The following is an 18,060-nucleotide window of genomic DNA, read 5'->3' on the forward strand; positions in this document are numbered from 1 at the left end:
GCTCCGTCTCCCGGGTTTGAGCCATTCTCCTGCCTCAGCCTCCCGAGTAGCTGGGACTACAGGCGCCCGCCACTTCGCCTGGCTAGTTTTTTTTTGGTTTTTTTTTTTTTTTTTTGTATTTTTTGGTAGAGACGGGGTTTCACCGGGTTAGCCAGGATGGTCTCGATCTCCTGACCTCGTGATCCGCCCGTCTCGGCCTCCCAAAGTGCTGGGATTACAGGCTTGAGCCACCGTGCCCGGCCTTTTTTTTGTATTTTTAGTAGAGATGGGGTTTCGCCTTGTTGACCAGGCTGGTCTTGAACTCCTGACCTCAGGTGATCCGTCTGCCTGGGCCTCTCAAAGTGCTGGGATTACAGGCGTGAGCCACTGCTCCCGGCCAGGAAAAAAAAAAATTGTTTTAATTAACCAGGCTCAGTGACTCACATCTGTAATTTCAGTTACCCGAGAGGCTGAGGTGGGAGGATCACCTGACTCATACCTGTAATTTCAGCTACTCGAGAGGCTGAGGTAGGAGGATCACCTGAGCCCAGGAGGTTGAGGCTGCAGGGAACTGATTGTGCTACTGCACTTCATCCTGGACAACAGAATGAGACCCTATCTTAAAACAAGTCCAGTCCAGGCGGAAAGTAATGGTTTAGAAGTAGGGGACACCTTGGCCTCATTGAGATAGGATGTGCGGGGAAGGCGTCTTAGTCAAGTCTGGAGTCTGAGAAGGAGCCCACCTTCGGGCACAGCAGAGGGGCACGGGCAGAAAAAGCTGGGAGGTAGGCGTGAGCTGGGAGCTGGGCATGTTCCAGGAATGGAAAGGAGGCTGGGGAGGATAGGCAAGGGCTTGAGTGACCCTCTGCGGGGCCACATTACACAGGCTTCACAGGTGGAGGCGAGGAGGCTGGACTACGCTACGCCCTCAGTATGGTTAAGAGCCATGGGAGGCATCAAGCCACAGGAGAGATCTGGTCAGACGTTTGAGATTGGAAAAAATGACTGGCATCTGTGTGACGAGCGATTGGAGGAGTGGACGGAGGTAGAAAGGAGCTGGGAAGAGAGGCAAGAGGAAGCATTGCTGGGAAGACGGATGAGGCAGTGGGGGCAGAGGGAAGCGGGCGGCATAGAAAGGTGTTTTTAGGAGATAGTAGGTGCTGAGCTCGCCCATGGATTGAGGGGGGAGCAGGATCGGAGAAGAGTCCCAGGCCCGACGCGGTGGCTCACGCCTGTTGTAATCCTGGGCTCAAGGGATCCTCCTACCTCCGCCTCCTGCATAGCTGGGACTACAGGCATGAGTCACCACATCCAGCTACAAATGCTGTTTCTTTAAATCTTGGAAGTCCCCTGGGAGCCCACCTTCCCTAGGCAACTTCCCAGAAGCCACATCACTCTAGATGTCCTTTTCTTCCCCCTTTTCAGCCCAGAGTGTCTGAAAGGTCACCCTGTGCTGTCCTTGAGTAAACACTTCCCTTTCCAGTGACACATGAGACCACAGTTGTTTTCCATAACACAAAGGACAGCTGTCTCCTCCCCACCCTCACCAATGCCTCTCTTCTTATGCAATCATTTGTTCTCTTCCAGAGATAACTTTAGGGCTGGGCACGGTGGCTCACACCTGTAATCCCAGCACTTTGGGAGGCTGAGAGGCAACAAGAGCAAAACTCCGAATCAAAATAAATAAATAAATAAAGTGACTCAGAAGATATGAGGAAGTGTAGGGTTTAATCAAGGGCAAGGCTTGAGGATGACCACCTGGGAGCATAGATTGAAGTTGTCCTGAATATACACTTCAAGCAGGAGCCAAGGCAAGGAGCTTTTGCAAGTGAGCTTTTGTTTGTTTGTTTGTTTGTTTGTTTCTTGGAGAGTGGGTCTCCAAAAATAAAAGTAAAAATTAGCCAGGGATGGTGGCGCACATCTGTAATCCCAGCTACTCAGGAGGCTAAGGTGGGCGAATCACTGAAACCAGGAAGAGGAGGTTGCAGTAAGCCGAGATTGAACCACTGCACTCCAGCCTGGGTGACAGAGCAAGACTCCATCTCAAATTAAAAAAAAACAGAGAGAGCCGGGCACGGTGGCTCAAGCCTGTAATCCCAGCACTTTGGGAGGCCGAGACGGGCGGATCACGAGGTCAGGAGATCGAGACCATCCTGGCTAACAGGGTGAAACCCCGTCTCTACTAAAAAATACAAAAAACTAGCCGGGCGAGGTGGCAGGCGCCTGTAGTCCCAGCTACTCGGGAGGCTGAGGCAGGAGAATGGCGTAAACCCGGGAGGCGGAGCTTGCAGTGAGCTGAGATCTGGCCACTGCACTCCGGCTTGGGCGACAGAACGAGACTCTGTCTCAAAAAAAAAAACAAAAAACAGAGAGAGAGAGATAACTTCAAAAGCTTCTATATACACACTGGGGCAGAAGTAAGGAACAAAACAGCCAAAGCCTCTGTCTTCATAATGTGTGAGCCACTGAGAGATGGATGGTTGGCCAGAGTCAGCGGTCAGCAAAGTGCCCTTGAGGAAGAGGGGCTTGGAGTGGGGTCTGGAGAAGGAAGCCAAAGCAATCCAGGCACAAAATCACCAACCAAAACCCCAAAGTGGGTGGGGGCAGAGACTGAGGAGGGCGTGGGTGGGGAGCACGTGGAGCGGCCAGGGGAGGTGGCCATGGGGAAGTGCTGGGCTTGGGCCCTGAGTCGCTATTCTAACAGCTGGGAGGGCAGCCAGGAGGATGTGGGGAGGCTTGCTGGATGCTCCACGATGGTCAGGGGAGAAGGCGGTGGGAAGGGAGAGCTGGGAAGAAGGGGAGAGTCAGACTGTGTTGAGAAGTTCAGAGGTGGATACCCAGGTCCAGAAAGCAACGGAAGACGTGAGTCTGGGTGGGGGACACACATCATAAGCATGAGCTGCTATTCTTCCTGGAGGTTTGTTTTTGTGATTTTTTTCTTCCCATGTTTTCCAAGAGGATAAGGTGGAAAGGGTATTAAAAAAAAGGACCGACTTTGAAAATTTTCTGCCTTTATCACACTTCCGGTCATACAATCCTCTAATGATGACTACAGGAAAAGGAACAGGGGGCCTTTTCAGCTGGACCTTTGAACCACATTACTCGGTTACTCAGCCTTGGCTTTTTTGTTTTGTTTTGTTTTGTATTTTGAGACAGAGTCTCGCTCTGTCACCCAAGCTGGAGTGCAGTGGCATGATCTCCGCCCACTGCAACCTCCCCCTTCCGGGTTCAAGCAATTCTCATGCCTCAGCCTCCTGAGTAGCTGGGATTACAGATGCATGCCACAACGCCTGGCTAATTTTTGCATTTTTAGTAGAGACGAGGTTTCACCATGTTGGCCAGGCTGGTGTCGAACTCCTGGCCTCAAGTGATCCACCCTCCTCAGCCTCCTAAAGTGCTGGGATTGCAGGTGTGAACCACCATGCCTAACCAGCATTTTTGTTAAATCCCAGCCTCCTCCAGGCTTTTGGACCCTGTCTCTGCATCTCTGGCAGGGTGAAGAGACAGTATACCGAAATGGCCAGACCAGGCACCTGTAACCTCAGAGCTTTGAGGGGCCGAGGTGGGAAGATGGCTTGTGCTCAGGAGTTTGAGATCCGCCTGGGCAACATAGCAAGAACTCATCTCTACCAAAAAAAAAAAAAAATTTAAATTAGCTGGGCATGGTGGTGCATGCCTGTGGTCCTGGCTACTCTGGAGGCCAAGGAGGGCGGATCACTTGAGCCTAGCGGGTGGAGGCTGCAGCAAGCTATGATCACGCCACTGCACGCAAGCCCAGGTGACAGAGCGGGCCCCTGTCTCTAAAAAATAAAGTAAAATAAAATGGGCAACGCTTGGATAGGGCAGTGCGGGCCAGACAGTACCCTAAGGCATTTACCTATCAGTATAGTATTTAATTCACACAACAATCCTCAGGCCAGGCGCGGTGGCTCAAGCCTGTAATCCTAGCACTTTGGGAGGCCGAGATGGATGGAACACGAGGTCAGGAGATCGAGACCATCCTGGCTAACATGTTGAAACCCCGTCTCTACTAAAAAAAATACAAAAAACTAGCCGGGTGACGTGGCAGGCGCCTGTAGTCCCAGCTACTCGGGAGGCTGAGGCAGGAGAATGGCGTAAGCCCNAAAAAAAAAAAAAAAAAAAAAAAAGGCCGGGCGCAGTGGCTCAAGCCTGTAATCTCTGGGAGGCCGAGACCGGCGGATCACGAGGTCAGGAGATCGAGACCATCCTGGCTAACACGGTGAAACCCCGTCTCTACTAAAAAATACAAAAAACTAGCCGGGCGAGGTGGCAGGCGCCTGTAGTCCCAGCTACTCGGGAGGCTGAGGCAGGAGAATGGCGTAAACCCGGGAGGCGGAGCTTGCAGTGAGCTGAGATCCGGCCACTGCACTCCAGCCCGGGCGACAGCGCGAGACTCCGTCTCAAAAAAAAAAAAAAAAAAAACAATCCTCGGGGTGGGTACTTTCATTATCCCCATTTTACCAAAGAAGAGACAGCTACAGAACCAAAGAAAAGACAGCTACCGAGTTGCAAAACCACTTACCCCAAGCCAGGCCACTGATAAGCAGCAGAGCTGGGATTGGAACCCAGCGGTTAGGGCCTAGCACCCTGCTCCTCTGCTGAGTGTTGGTTGAATGACTGCAGGTGAGGAGTGATGCACCCCCTCTCATCCTCTCCCCAGCCAAGCCCCAGAACCACGCTGAGGCCCAGGAGGTCACGTTCAGCCAGGACCCTGTGCCAGTGGCCCGCTGCATCTCCAAAGAGGGTCGCCCACCTGCCCGGATCTCCTGGCTCTCGTCCCTCGACTGGGAAGCCAAAGAGACCCAGGTGTCAGGGACCCTGGCCGGCACTGTCACCGTCACCAGCCGCTTCACCTTGGTCCCCTCGGGCCGAGCAGATGGTGTCACGGTCACCTGCAAAGTGGAGCATGAGAGCTTCGAGGAGCCAGCCCTGATACCTGTGACCCTCTCTGTACGCTGTGAGTGCATCGGGGATGACCCCTCCCCCATCAACACTGCCTACACTGGCTTCTCTAAAGCACTGTCTACATTGTCTCTGAATGTTGTCTACATGGGTTCCCTGAAGCCAAATTCTGCACAACCTTCCTGCCATTGTCTACACTGGTTCCCATGGGCAAATCTACATACTTCCCCCTCATTGTCTACACTGGCTTTACTGGGTTCATGCCATGCCATGCCTAGTCTGTGGTAAGCTGGGATGGGCTTGCAAGAGCCAGTTTGATACATTTCTTTCCAATTCCACATCCAATGAAGCCGTCTCGGTAGCTTGAAATTAACCTTGGGGAATGTTTACACCAAGGAAATTGGCAAACCCTAGAAATGGGAGCTTCTTTTATTCCCCAGAGAGTTGGTTTACCAGCAAAGAGCTGCCCCCAACAGTGTCTTTTCTGGCTTCCATGGATCCTGGTTGACACTGCCCCTGGACCGTCCGGGTCAATCATGCTGGGCCATGTCTACATGTCTACACTGCCCAACCTAACATCATCTCCACACCTTCTCATACTTCTGCCTTGACTTCCCTAGGTGCCGTATATACTGTGTCTCCCAGAGTCTCTACACCGACCCCTGATCCCTGACATTATTTACATTGCCCCCACCCTCTGGGCCCTGTTGATCCTGACCCCTCCCACTGGGATTTTTGCTAGCTCTTCCAGAAACTGCCTATACTCACACCTCATAATATTACCCAGAGAGGCCACCCTGGCACTCTTCACATAGAATCCCTCAAATACTGGCTTAACCACCTCTTCCACCACTGTCCAAAATGACCACATACCCCAACTCAACGTTGTCTACACTAGCTCCCCAGGCAATGCCTCCACTTACACAGATTCCCTAAGCCAAGTCTACACCGGTTCCCCCAGACAACATGCATCATGTGCGCCCATAAGTGCACCAGCTCCCCTGAGCCTCGTCTGTGCCAGTTTCTTCCCGGGACCTACACTGGTTGCCCAAACCCTGTTTTGACATCCTCCTTCCATGTCAGAAACACACACACAGGCCAGATGTGGTGGGTCACACCTGTAATCCCAGCACTTTGGGAGGCCAAGGCAGGCGGATCAGTTGAGGTCAGGAGTTTGGGACCAGCCTGGGCAACACAGTGAAACCCTGTCTCTGCTAAAAATACCAAAATTAGCTGGAAGTGTTGGTACATGCCTGTAATCCCAACCACTTGGGAGGCCGAGGCGGGAGGATGGCTTGAGCCCAGGACACGGAAGTTGCAACAAGCCAAGATCACCCCACTGCTCTCCACCCTGGGCAACAGAGCAACGTCCTGTCAAACACACACACACACACATTATTTGTAGTGGCTCCCACAGGCACTGCCAGCACTGAACAATAACTCCCACAAAATTATCCACAGTGGTTTCCCCGAACGGTGTCTACACCGACATCAGCATACACAGCCTGGACTAATTTGCCCCAGATGGTTTTGACTGCCATACCTCCTGCCAACCTGCCCCGTTTCTTTAGCATTCCTGTCCATCTGCTAACCTGTCCACCCACTCTGGGATTCTCCTCCTTGCTGATCCAGTCCCCCCATTTCCCGCAGACCCTCCTGAAGTGTCCATCTCCGGCTATGATGACAACTGGTACCTCGGCCGTACTGATGCCACCCTGAGCTGTGACGTCCACAGCAACCCAGAGCCCACGGGCTATGACTGGAGCACGTGAGTCACGTGGCCTCGGAACCCTGGGTCTGAGGGAGGCAGGGCTGGGGCCTGGACTCCTGGGTCCGAGGGAGCAGGGGCTGGGGGCTTGGACTCCAGTGTCTGAGAGAGGAAGGGCTGGGGTCCTGGACTCCTGGGTCTGAGGGAGGAGGGGCTGGGCCTAAACTCCTAAGTCCTCCAGGATGAAGGGAGCTTGCATTTCGGCAATTTGGGGTCTCTAGGAGTACTTAGGTCCCTGCAGCTTGGCTCCTGGTGGGTGTATCTTCAGGGATGAGACCTGTGCTCCCCTCTCAACCTTGGTATCCCTCTCACCTGACCCCACACCCCTCCAGGACCTCAGGCATCTTCCCGACCTCCGCAGTAGCCCAGGGCTCCCAGCTGGTCATCCATGCGGTGGACAGTCTGTTCAATACCACCTTCGTCTGCACAGTCACCAATGCCGTGGGCATGGGCCGCGCTGAGCAGGTCATCTTTGTCCGAGGTGAGTGGGTCTTGGGGGCCGTGTGTGGAGACCTGGGTCTGCTCCCCCAGAGTTCCACCCTTCAGCATTTGGGGACTACACTGGGGGAGGCTGCGCCGCCGGCCTGGGAGGGATGTAGACCCGTCTGGCTGAGGGGAGATGAGGGTTGGCCTTCCTCTCGTGGCCTCAGACTGGGGTCTGAATTTGGGGTGTCAGGGTAAGTGAAGGCAGCAGAGTTGGGGGGTTGAGGACTTTGCTCGGGGTTCCTAGAAAGTAGAGACCTGGCTAGGGTCCTCACAAAGAGACCTGAGGAAGCTGCCCTGGGCTCCAGCTCCTGAGAAAGACACACACCTAGAATCAGGCACGCAAACCTCAAAGAGACAGAAACCAAGAGCTCCCACCCCTAGAAACACGATCCGGCCCCAAGGCACGGAGCCAAAGAGGAAAAGCGCGAAGCCAGACCATCACCCGGTGATGGAAACTGGGTCAAACTCACAGCTGCAGAGCCGCACACCTAGAGGGAGGCCGGGACTGTTAACAGAGCCATGCTCCCTGGGACAGAGAGCCCCACGCGCCCTGGAGCTGGGGCCAGAGACCCCTCCTGTCAAAGCCACAGCTGGCAGGACCCACAGCCACAGACACTCCCTGTGCTGGGAAATGCTGTTGCAGAGATGCCTCAGAATCCAGACACTCACCTGGATAGTAACCCTGCACACTCAAACCCATTGTCACCAAGACACACACCCAGGAGGACAGTGGCACTGGCCAAGACAGACGGAACGAAGCCAGATGACAACTGTGACAACTGGAAACAGACTTTTTTTTTTTTTATTTTGAGATGGAGTCTTGCTCTGTCGCCCAGGCTGAAGTGCAGTGGCATAATCTCAGCTCACCGCAACCTCCGCCTCCCGGGTTCAAGCAATATCCTGCTTCAGCCTCCTGAGTAGCTGGGACTACATGCGCTCACCATCAAGCCCAGCTAAGTTTTGTATTTTTGGTAGAGACAGGGTTTCACCATATTGGTCAGGCTGGTCTCGAACTGCTGACCTCAGGTGATCCACCCGCCTTGGCCTCCAGAAGTGCTGGGATTACAGGCGTGAGCCGCGCTGCACCTGGCCAGAAAGAGACATGCTTAGAAACACCCGAGGGCAACGGTCCATGCAGCACACCTGTGCAAACACGCAATGTGCAGGTCCCCCAGAAACATGACCGAAGGTGTAGGGACAAACTCCCAGACAGGGGCTGTCCCTGTCATGCAGACAGAGTAGCCACGGAGGGACAGAAGCAGACTCCCTGACTGAGTCATAATCTTAGAATGCACACACAACCTTGCAGGGACACCTAAGGGAAAACAGACCCCTCTTCAGGAATCCAGATACAGCCAGGGAGATAGAGCACCCCTATGGGAAACACTGTCACAGACAGCAAACCCAGAGAGACAGCTGTCCCGCTCTGGGCTCGCCTGACGCGCGAGGATGCGCACGAGTCCCCGGAGGGAGACATCACACAGACAGACACGCTGGGGGCAAAACTAATCCCGGACAGCAACGGCTGCCCACAGAGGAATGTCATCCCTCACTCAGATGGAAAATCAAAAGACACCCTGGGAGAAACCTGTGCCCGGGAACTCTCCCGAAACTCCCCGAAACTCCTCCGAAACTCTCCAGAAAGTCTGTTAGGGAGATTCTCATTCAACAAATATGTGTTTCCTGTTTGCTAGGCACTCTCGCTGAGGTTAGGAATACAATGGTGAATGAGCCACAGTCCCTGCCCTCAGCAGCACACCCAGGGGAGGGTCAGCTCCACCCACCCAGACAGACACCTGACTGGAAATACACCCCTAACCTCTACCCCAGATACACCTGAGAAGCTGATGCCCTGCCCACACACCCAGCAGGTGGCTCCAAGGTTGGAGCCTGCAGAACAGACACAGTAGAGAAAGACTCAGCGCTGTGGAAAGAAAGATACCCCACCTCCCCACAACGGTGGCCACGGAGCCACCCCCAGCCGACAACACCATTACAAAGACACGTGCCTACAGACAATGCCTGCAGAAACGTGCGTGCTCCAAGCACCCTAGAAATCCCGTCGCAAGCAGTGAGTGCCCCGACAGCCACAGCCAGAGGAGACACACTCAAAGCTCCTGGGGTCACTCTCAGAGGGTCTCTGAGCCACGAACCCACATCCAGGCACACACAGAGTCGTCACAGAAACACAGTATGGAGTCCACAGCAGCACGAACATAGGTACACATGCCACACCGCAGGACAGATCTATCTTTAGGGAGACTCAGAGAACATTTTATTTTTAATAGAGACAGGGTCTCATTATGTTGACCAGACTGGTCTTGAACTCCTGGCCTCAAAGCATTCCTTTTGCCTCGGCCTCCCAAAGTGCTGGGATTACAGACATGAGCCACCACATGAGCCTGATTCAGAACTTTCAACCCTAGACATGAACAGACTCAGCTTCAAGTTCCAAAACACCAATGCCACCTCCAGAAACAGAGACAGACCTCCCGAGATAGGCTCAACCTGGTCCAGTTAGTGACCAGCACTTCCATTATGGAGAAAAATCTGTTTCACTCCTCAACCCAGCGTATAGCTAGAGACGTATATACCACCCTACCCCCCGCCAAAAAAGATTTTATCCTCCTCTTTTTTTAATGCTATTTGTGAGTCACTAAGCTGATTTGACAGCCCACTGGGTCATGACCCCCTGTTTGAAAACAACAGAAACAGATGTCCTTCCTGGGTCTCAGCTCCTCCTGTGAGTAGAGGTGTAGAGGTGCGGTCAGGTGTGGGTGAACCCCCACCCCCGTCTGTCCCAGTTAGGCCTTGCATGCAGGGATGGGGGAAGTGGCGGTGGGTAGGTTCTGGTTACATTGATATCTGTCCCTGGCTTGGGGCCCAGGAGCCCCATCCCTCCCTGCTCACACTTCCCTCCTCAGCACTTCATGGCTTCCTTTCTCTCCGCCTCCCCGCTCCCTCCCATCCTCCCTGGCTCAACCCCTGCAGGGAGCACTAAGGAAGTCCTACTGTCCCGGTCTATGAGAACCCCATTTTACACGCTGGGGATGAGTGGCCCAGAGAGGAGGCAGCCACGGCACTTGGAATAAATGCTTCCAGCCACTCGAGAGGGCAGAATTATCAGGAGTCTGTGGCCCTCTGCAGAGAGCTTTGGGATCAGACAGCCTCCCACTGAAATCCAACTGTCCTCCCCCGAGGGGGTGTGCCCCCAAGCCCGTAGCTGTGTGAGGACCCCACAGCACATTCAGGGAGGGCTGCGAAGTCAGGTGGCGCCAGGGTCCCGGCCAGTGACCGGGCGGCCAGATCTACTGCATCCGAATAGCCAGCTTCCACTCAGCTACAGCGATTGCCAGACGTGGGAGTTTGGTGTTGCCAGATCTGATCTTTTCCCCCTTAAGAGAAACCTGGATTTTTAAGTGAAATCGCCTGATTTTTGAAAGGTTGGCTAGCAATTTAAATTTTGCAAAACGTGAACACCTGGGGACCACTGGTTGGCATCCCCTCCTTGTACAAAGTGGTGCTCAGGCTGTAGTGAAGGGCGGAGGGGCTTCCCCTTCCCCCCCACTCCTCTTCCTCCTCCATTCTTCTGCTTAGAGTCACCCCCTAATTATGGTCACTCCCGCTCCTTTCCTCCCGCCTATCCTGCGTCTCCCCTACCCCCTCACCAGAGCTATCCTCATGACTTTGTGTCTCCCTTTCTCTCTCTCTCTCTCTCACCCCTCCTTCTCTCTCTCCCCAGAAACCCCCAGGGCCTCGCCCCGAGACATGGGCCCACTGGTGTGGGGGGCCGTGGGGGGGACACTGCTGGTGCTGCTACTTCTGGCTGGGGGGTCCTTGGCCTTCATCCTGCTGAGGGTGAGGAGGAGGAGGAAGAGCCCTGGAGGAACAGGAGGAGGAGCCAGCGGCGACGGGGGATTCTACGATCCGAAAACTCAGGTGTTGGGAAATGGGGACCCTGTCTTCTGGACACCAGTAGTCCCTGGTCCCATGGAACCAGATGGTGAGGAGGAGGAGGAGGAGGAAGAGAAGGCAGAGAAAGGCCTCATGTTGCCTCCACCCCTAGCACTCGAGGATGACATGGAGTCCCAGCTGGACGGCTCCCTCATCTCACGGCGGGCAGTTTATGTGTGACCTGGACACAGACAGAGACAGAGCCGGGCCCAGCCCTCCCGCCCCCAACTGGGCCACGCCGGCCTAGGGTTCCAGACTGGTTGGACTTGTTCGTCTGGACAACACTGGAGTGGAACACTGCCTCCCACTTTCCTGGGACTTGGAGGGAGGTGGAATGGCACACTGGACTTCTCCCATCTTTAGGGCTGCATGGGGAGCCCGGGGAGCTGAGTTGTGGGGATCCAGAGAGGACCCCCGCCCCCAGAGACTTGGTTTTGGCTCCAGCCTGCCCCTGGCCCCGTGACACTCAGGAGTTAATAAATGCCTTGGAGGAAAACATTGGGGGTGTCTTGTAATACATCAGACCCCCTCCTTGGGTGGTGGGGAAAGAGGGGGTGGGACAGGGACTCCTAGGTCCCAGGGCTGGGAAGAGCCGATCCACGTCCCCGGGGAATGAGAGCCTGGAAGGGGTTAGACTGGGGAAGGCTGTGGGGCTCGGACCACTTGGATCCTTGAAAGACGCATTGGACAGCCGAGAACTGCGAGGCTCGTGGAACTAGGATTCAGGTCACTGGACTGTGGGCTCAGAGACCTGGACATTTGGACTTCTGAGTCCCAGGACAGAAGCTGCCTTTCTGGATGGTGTGGCCAGACCGGTCGGAGTCCAGAGACCCTCGGGTGCAGGTGGGGGTGGGGACAGCAGGGGCTCAGTCAGGTTCCCTGCGTCCTGAGAGAATGGGAGGCCAGAGGGCTGTGATCCAATGGAGCCTCAGACCTCAACTCCCCCAGGTTGCTGGCGGTCTCGGGAGGGGAGGGCTGCTCCCCACTCCCATTCTTAGGGACCCTAAGGGCATGGGGCAGGCGAGGGGTGCTGGAGAAGTCCCATCTCTGGCCACCCCCACTGTGGCTTCCCTCACCTGCTTCTCCATCCTTGCCCCCAGGGATCACCCCAAGGGACTTTTCAGTGACTCCTTGGGAGTGGCAGCAGCTCCCTCTAGCTCCTCTCAACTGGAAAAGCAAAGATAGAGGGGGTCCTTGAACTCCCAGGCTCAGTAAGGGGCAGGTTTTTACCCGTGTCACCTCTGCTCTCCCAAGCCTCTGTGCCTCCTCTGTAACACGGGGCGGGTGTTCACATCGGCCTCACAAGGCTGTCACGGGACCCAGTAAGGACATGTCCGTGATGCCCTCATGCAGCCTCGTCGACCTCCACAGACCCCACCAAGCCCTGTGCCAGGCGGTGCTGGGGCTGCAGCTATGACCTGCACAGACCCAGTCCCGTCCTCCGGTGCACATTGCCATGATGACCACAAGAATAGCAGCAGTATGTTTAGGATGAAGCTGTGTGTGCGGACCGAGGGGCAGTCTCTCTCTCACTCCCCCACCCGCTGAAGCCCTCCAGAGGATGTCAGGCTGTGGAACGGGAGCAGTGAAGATGAAGATCCAATAGTCCAGCGTCCTCTGGAAGCTTCCTCCTCATCTGCAGAGTGAGGCTGATGCGTGCGTGACTCCCATGGGCTCTTCCATACGTGTTATTGTCTGTACTTGCCCGGTTGTTTATTGTCTGTACTCGCCCACCCACCCCACCCAGGCAACAGGAGGGCAGGAGCGGGGAATTCTGTCCGCCTGGCACACAGTGGATCCTTCAGTGCCATGCTGGGTCGTCCTTACACACCCACCAAACACCTACTGTGTGCCAGACCTCGGGCGCATGGTCTAGTGTGAAAATTGGCAAGTAAACAGGTAGCTGCTCCAAAAACTCTTCCATTAGGGAAGACGTGAGATATGGAAACAGGAAGTGCTAGGAAGGAAGGAGAGGGCCAGGAGCACACGGGCTTCTCGACCCCTTTTCCTGTCTTGTTTTTTTGTTTTGTTTTGTTTTGTTTTGTTGTTTTGTTTGGTTTTTGAAATGGTATCTTGCTCTGTTACCCAGGCTGGAGTGCAGTGGTGCGATCTCGGCTCACCGCACCCTCCACCTCCCAAGTTCAAGCAATTCTCCTGTTTCAGCCTCCTGAGTAACGCGCCCAGCCATCCTTTTTTTTTCTTTTTTTTTTTTTTTAAGAAGCAGGGTGGTCTCCCTATATTACCCAGACTGGGCTGAAACTCCCGGGCTCAAGTGATCAATCCTCCCACTTCAGCCTCCAAAAGTGCTGGGATGACAGGTGTGAGCCACTGTTCCTGGCCCCCAGCTAATTTTTTTTTGAGATGGAGTTTCGCTCTTGTTGCCCAGGCTGGAGTGTAATGGCACAATCTTGGCTCACGGCAACCTCCGCTTCCTGGATTCAAGCGATTCTCCTGCCTTAGCCTCCTGAGTAGCTGGGATTTACAGGCATGCACCAGCACGACCAGCTAATATTTTGTATTTTTAGTAGAGACAGGGTTTCTCCATGTTGATCAGGCTGGTCTCAAACTCCTGACCTCCGGTGATCCACCCACCTCGGCCTCCCAAAGGGCTGGGATTACAGGTGGGAGCAACCGCGCCCGGCCGGCCCCTGGCTAATTTTTTAAATTTTTTCTAGAGATGAGGTCTTGTGCTCGTCACCCTGGCTGATCTTGAACAATCCGCGCGCCTCGGCCTCCCAAAGCACTGGGATTACAGGCGTCAGTCACTGCCCCCAGCTCTAACCCCTTTCCTGATAAGTGGAAGGAGATTCTAGTCCCCAAAGGTGATTCTGGATCCCTGAATTCTGCCCCTGCATTCTCTGCTTTCTAGCCGCCCCGGTCCTGTCTCCTCTCATCTCCCCACTTCCCGCCTCATTCTGCCCCAGCTACATGGTCTACTTGCTGTTCTTTAAAAACAACACAAGCCAGGCCAAGCATGGCATAATCCCAGCACATTGGGAGGCCAAGGCAGGAGGATCACTTGAGCCCAGGAGTTCAACACCAGCCTGGGCAACACGGCAAAACCCCATCTCTACAAAAAATTAACAAACAAAAAAAAAAAGCTGGGCCTGGCAGCACATGCCTGTAGTTCCAGCCACTCCGGAGGGTAAGTTGGGAGGATCACTTGAGCCCAGGAGATTGAGGCTACAGTTGGTGGTGATCATGCCACTGCACTCTAGCCTGGGTGACAGCAAGACCGTCTCAAAAAAAGCCATAAAGCCCCACAAGCCTCCTGCAGGGCCTCTGGCTGTTTGCACTGCCTGTGATGCCCCCAGACACTCTCATGACTCATCCCCGGCATCTCTTTCAGGTTCTTGCTCAGTTGTCACCTTACAGTAAGGTAGAGGCCCTCCCACTACCTTTGGGGACCCCACCTTGCACCTCCTATCACTTCCGCACTCTGTATTTTTGTATCCCCCGTGACTTACTCCCGTCTGGCACGTGAACTATTGTACTGGTTTGCTTACTGTTGGCCTCCCTGCCCAACCAGAATCAAAGTTCCATAAAGGTAGACACTTTGTATGTATGTTTTGTTCTCCAGTCGTCTCCCATGCGGGGCACACGTCCTCGCTCCTTCCTCATGCTCAGCAGTTTGAGTTGAATGAAAGAATGTCCCCCGCCCGTGGGAGAGGACATAGACAGGCAGGCGATGACTTGGGGTGGGAATGGTAGCTTGGAATATGGAGCTGTGGCTTCCTCCTGGAGACCCCCTTACACTGTCCCTCTCCTTGCAGAGACCCCCAACACAGCAGGCGCAGGGGCCACGGGCGGCATCATCGGGGGCATCATCGCCGCCATCATTGCGACTGCTGTGGCCGCCACGGGCATCCTTATCTGCCGGCAGCAGCGGAAGGAGCAGACGCTGCAGGGGGCAGAGGAGGACGAAGAGTAAGTGATGGGCCCTGAGACGGGGAAAGGGACAGGGGTGGAAGAACTGAGGAGTATGGGGTAGCGGTCAGGGTGGCAGAAAATTCTCCATAATGACTGTGTGAAACAGACAGACCTAAAGGAACTGGGATCTAAATTGAGTAGGGAGGTATGGGTTTCTCTCTGCCATAAAGTATGGCATTTATTTTAAAAATTAGCCAGGGGCCAGGCACAGTGGCTCACACCTGTCATCCCGGCACTTTTGGATGCTGGAGTGGGGGGATCCATTGCTTGAGCCCAGGAATTGGAGCCCAGTCTGGGTAACATAGGAAGACCACCCCCCTCTACCAAAAAAAAAAAACAGCCACGCATGGTGGCTCTGACTGCTCTGTTCTGTGAAGACTCATCAGAGCCCAGGCTCCTACTACATTTTTGGGGCTTTTTTGTTTGTTTGGTTTTTGGTTTTTGGTTTTTTTTGAGACGGAGTCTTGCTCTGTCGCCGAGGCTGGAGTGCAGTGACATCTCGGCTCACTGCAAGCTCCGCCTCCTGGGTTCAAGCCATTCTCCTGCCTCAGCCTCCATAGTAGCTGGGATTACAGGTGCCGGCCACCACGCCTGGCTAATTTTTTGGATTTTCAGTAGAGACAGGATTTCACTGTGTTAGCCAGGATGGTCTTGATCTCTTGACCTCAGGATCCGCCCTCCTCAGCCTCCCAAAGTGCTGGGATTACAGGCGTGAGCCACCATGCCTGGCTGAGTTTTTAATAAAAGAAGAAAGTGCAGTTCCTAAATTGTTATGGAGAATTTACATTAACATAACATAAACTATTGATTGGTTATCCATTGCTCTTTGTATCACAAATTCCAGAAACCTGAAAATAAAGAGTAACACTGGTCAGGCAGGGTGGGTCAGGCAGGGAGGGTCAGGGAGGGTGGCTCACACCTGTAATCCCAGCACTTTGCTTTGTTTTTGTTTTTGTCTGAGATGGAGTCTCACTCTGTCACCCAGGCTGGAGTGCTGTGGCTCCATCTCAGCTCACTGCAACCTCCACCTCCCAGGTTCCAGTGATTCTCCTACCTCAGCCTCCTGAGTAGCTAGAACTACAGGCTCCCGCCACCACGACCAGCTAATTTTTGTATTTTTAGTAGACATGGGGTTTCACCATGTTGGCCAGGCTGGTCTCGAATTCCTAACCTCAGGTAATCCGCCCACCTCAGCCTCCCAAAGTGCTGGGATTATGGGTGTGAGCACCATGTCTGGCCCACAATTATTTTAATAAAAAAGACAAGAGGCAGATCCTAAATTGTTATCGAAAATTTACATTAAAATAACATAAGCTATTGATTGGCTATATATTGCTCCTTTTATCACAAATTCCAGAAACCTGAAGATAACCCAGCAGTTTGTTTTGTTTTTGTTTTTGTTTAAGATGGAGTCTCACTCTGTCACCCAGGCTGGAGTGCCAAGGCGTGATCTCGGCTCACTGCAACCTCTGCCTCCCAGGTTCAAGGGATTCTCCAGCCTCAGCCTCTCCAGTAGCTGGGATTACAGGTGCGCGCCACCACTCCCGGCTAATTTTTGTATTTTTAGTAGAGACGGAGTTTCACCATGTTGACCAGGCTGGTCTCAAACTCCTCACCTCAAGTGATCCGCCCACCTCGGCCTCCCAAAGTGCTAAGATCACAAGCACGAGCCACCGAACCTGACCAATCCCAGCACTTTGGAAGGCCAAGGCTCTTGTTGCTGGTGGTTCGAGACCAAACTAAGCATCAAAGTGAGACACCATCTCTAAAAAAAAAACCAAAATTAGCCAGGCATAGTGGTGCATGCCTGTGGTCCCAGCTCCTCAGGAGGCTGGGGTGGGAGATCACTTGACCCGGGAGCTGAAGCCTGCAATGAGTTATGATCATGTCACTGCACTCTAGCCTGGGTGATAGAGCAAGACCCTGTATCTTAAAAAATAAAAGACTGAAAGGCCAGGCGCAGTGGCTCACGCCTGTAATCCCAGCACTTTGGGAGGCTGAGGCGGGCGGATCACGAGGTCAGGAAATCAAGACCATCCTGGCTAACACGGTGAAACCCCGTCTCTACTAAAAACACACACAAAAAACTAGCCGGACATGGTGGCAGGTGCCTGTAGTCCCAGCTACCTGGGAGGCTGAGGCAGGAGAATGGCGTGAACCCAGGAAGCGGAGTTTGCAATGAGCCGAGATCGCACCACTGCACTCCAGCCTGGGCAACAGAGCGAGACTCCGTCTCAAAAAAAAAAAAGACTGGGCATGGTGCCTCACACCTGTAATCCCAGCACTTTGGGAAGCCAACGCAGGTAGATGACTTGAGCTCAGGAATTCGAGACCAGCCTGGGCAACATGGCGAAACCTGTCTCTACAAAAAAAATACAAAAATTGCCCAGACATGGTGGCCCGTGCCTGAAGTCCCAGCTACTTGGGTGGGCTGAGGTGGGGGTGGGGGCATGTGGAGGCTGCAGTGAGCTATGATCACACTATTGTACTCCAGTCTAGCCAAGAGTGAGACCTCGTAAAAAAGAAAAAAAAGAAGAAAAAAAAAAGAAAAATAGCTCAGAGCAGTCTGAGGTATGTGAGGTATGCAAAATTTGTTTTTTTGAGACGGGGTCTCACTCTGTCCCTCAGGCTGGAGTTCACTGGTACAATCTGAGCTCACTGCAACCTTCGCCTCCTGGACTCAACCAATCTTCCTACCTCAGCCTCCCAAGTAAATGGGACCACAGACATGCACCACCACACCTAGCTAGTTTTTGTATTTTTGTAGAGACAGGGTTTTGCCATGCTGCCCAGGCTGGTCTTGAACTCCTGACCTCAGGTGATCCGCCCGCCTCGGCCTCCCAAAGTGCTGGGATTACAGGCATGAGCCACCACGCCTGGCCCAACACAGATCTTTTCTCCCTCCCAGAGCTCACAGTGAGGCATGGTCATTATAAATAACATTTCAAGTACAAATTCAGTGAGTGCCCTGAGGGAGAAGTACACCTAGGTGTGTCCATGTCACAGGAATTTCTGATCTG

At 53.9% G+C, this 18,060-nt stretch overlaps 1 protein-coding gene across 2 annotated transcripts in view; it reads left to right on the forward strand.

The window, feature by feature from the left end:
* Nucleotides 1–18,060, forward strand: part of NECTIN2 (nectin cell adhesion molecule 2) — a 43,073-nt gene that overhangs the window by 21,691 nt on the left and 3,322 nt on the right. The window contains exons 3-6 of one of the 2 annotated variants that reach the window (XM_025367059.1): nt 4,661–4,957; nt 6,553–6,670; nt 7,003–7,151; nt 14,884–15,037. In XM_025367059.1, coding sequence (XP_025222844.1) covers nt 4,661–4,957; nt 6,553–6,670; nt 7,003–7,151; nt 14,884–15,037 — 718 coding nt within the window. Of the gene's footprint in view, nt 1–4,660; nt 4,958–6,552; nt 6,671–7,002; nt 7,152–10,898; nt 11,610–14,883; nt 15,038–18,060 lie in introns of those variants that run through there. The other variant, XM_025367060.1, reaches the window with a different exon arrangement.

This window comes from Theropithecus gelada, chromosome 19, assembly GCF_003255815.1.
Source record: "Theropithecus gelada isolate Dixy chromosome 19, Tgel_1.0, whole genome shotgun sequence".
NCBI lineage: Eukaryota > Metazoa > Chordata > Mammalia > Primates > Cercopithecidae > Theropithecus > Theropithecus gelada.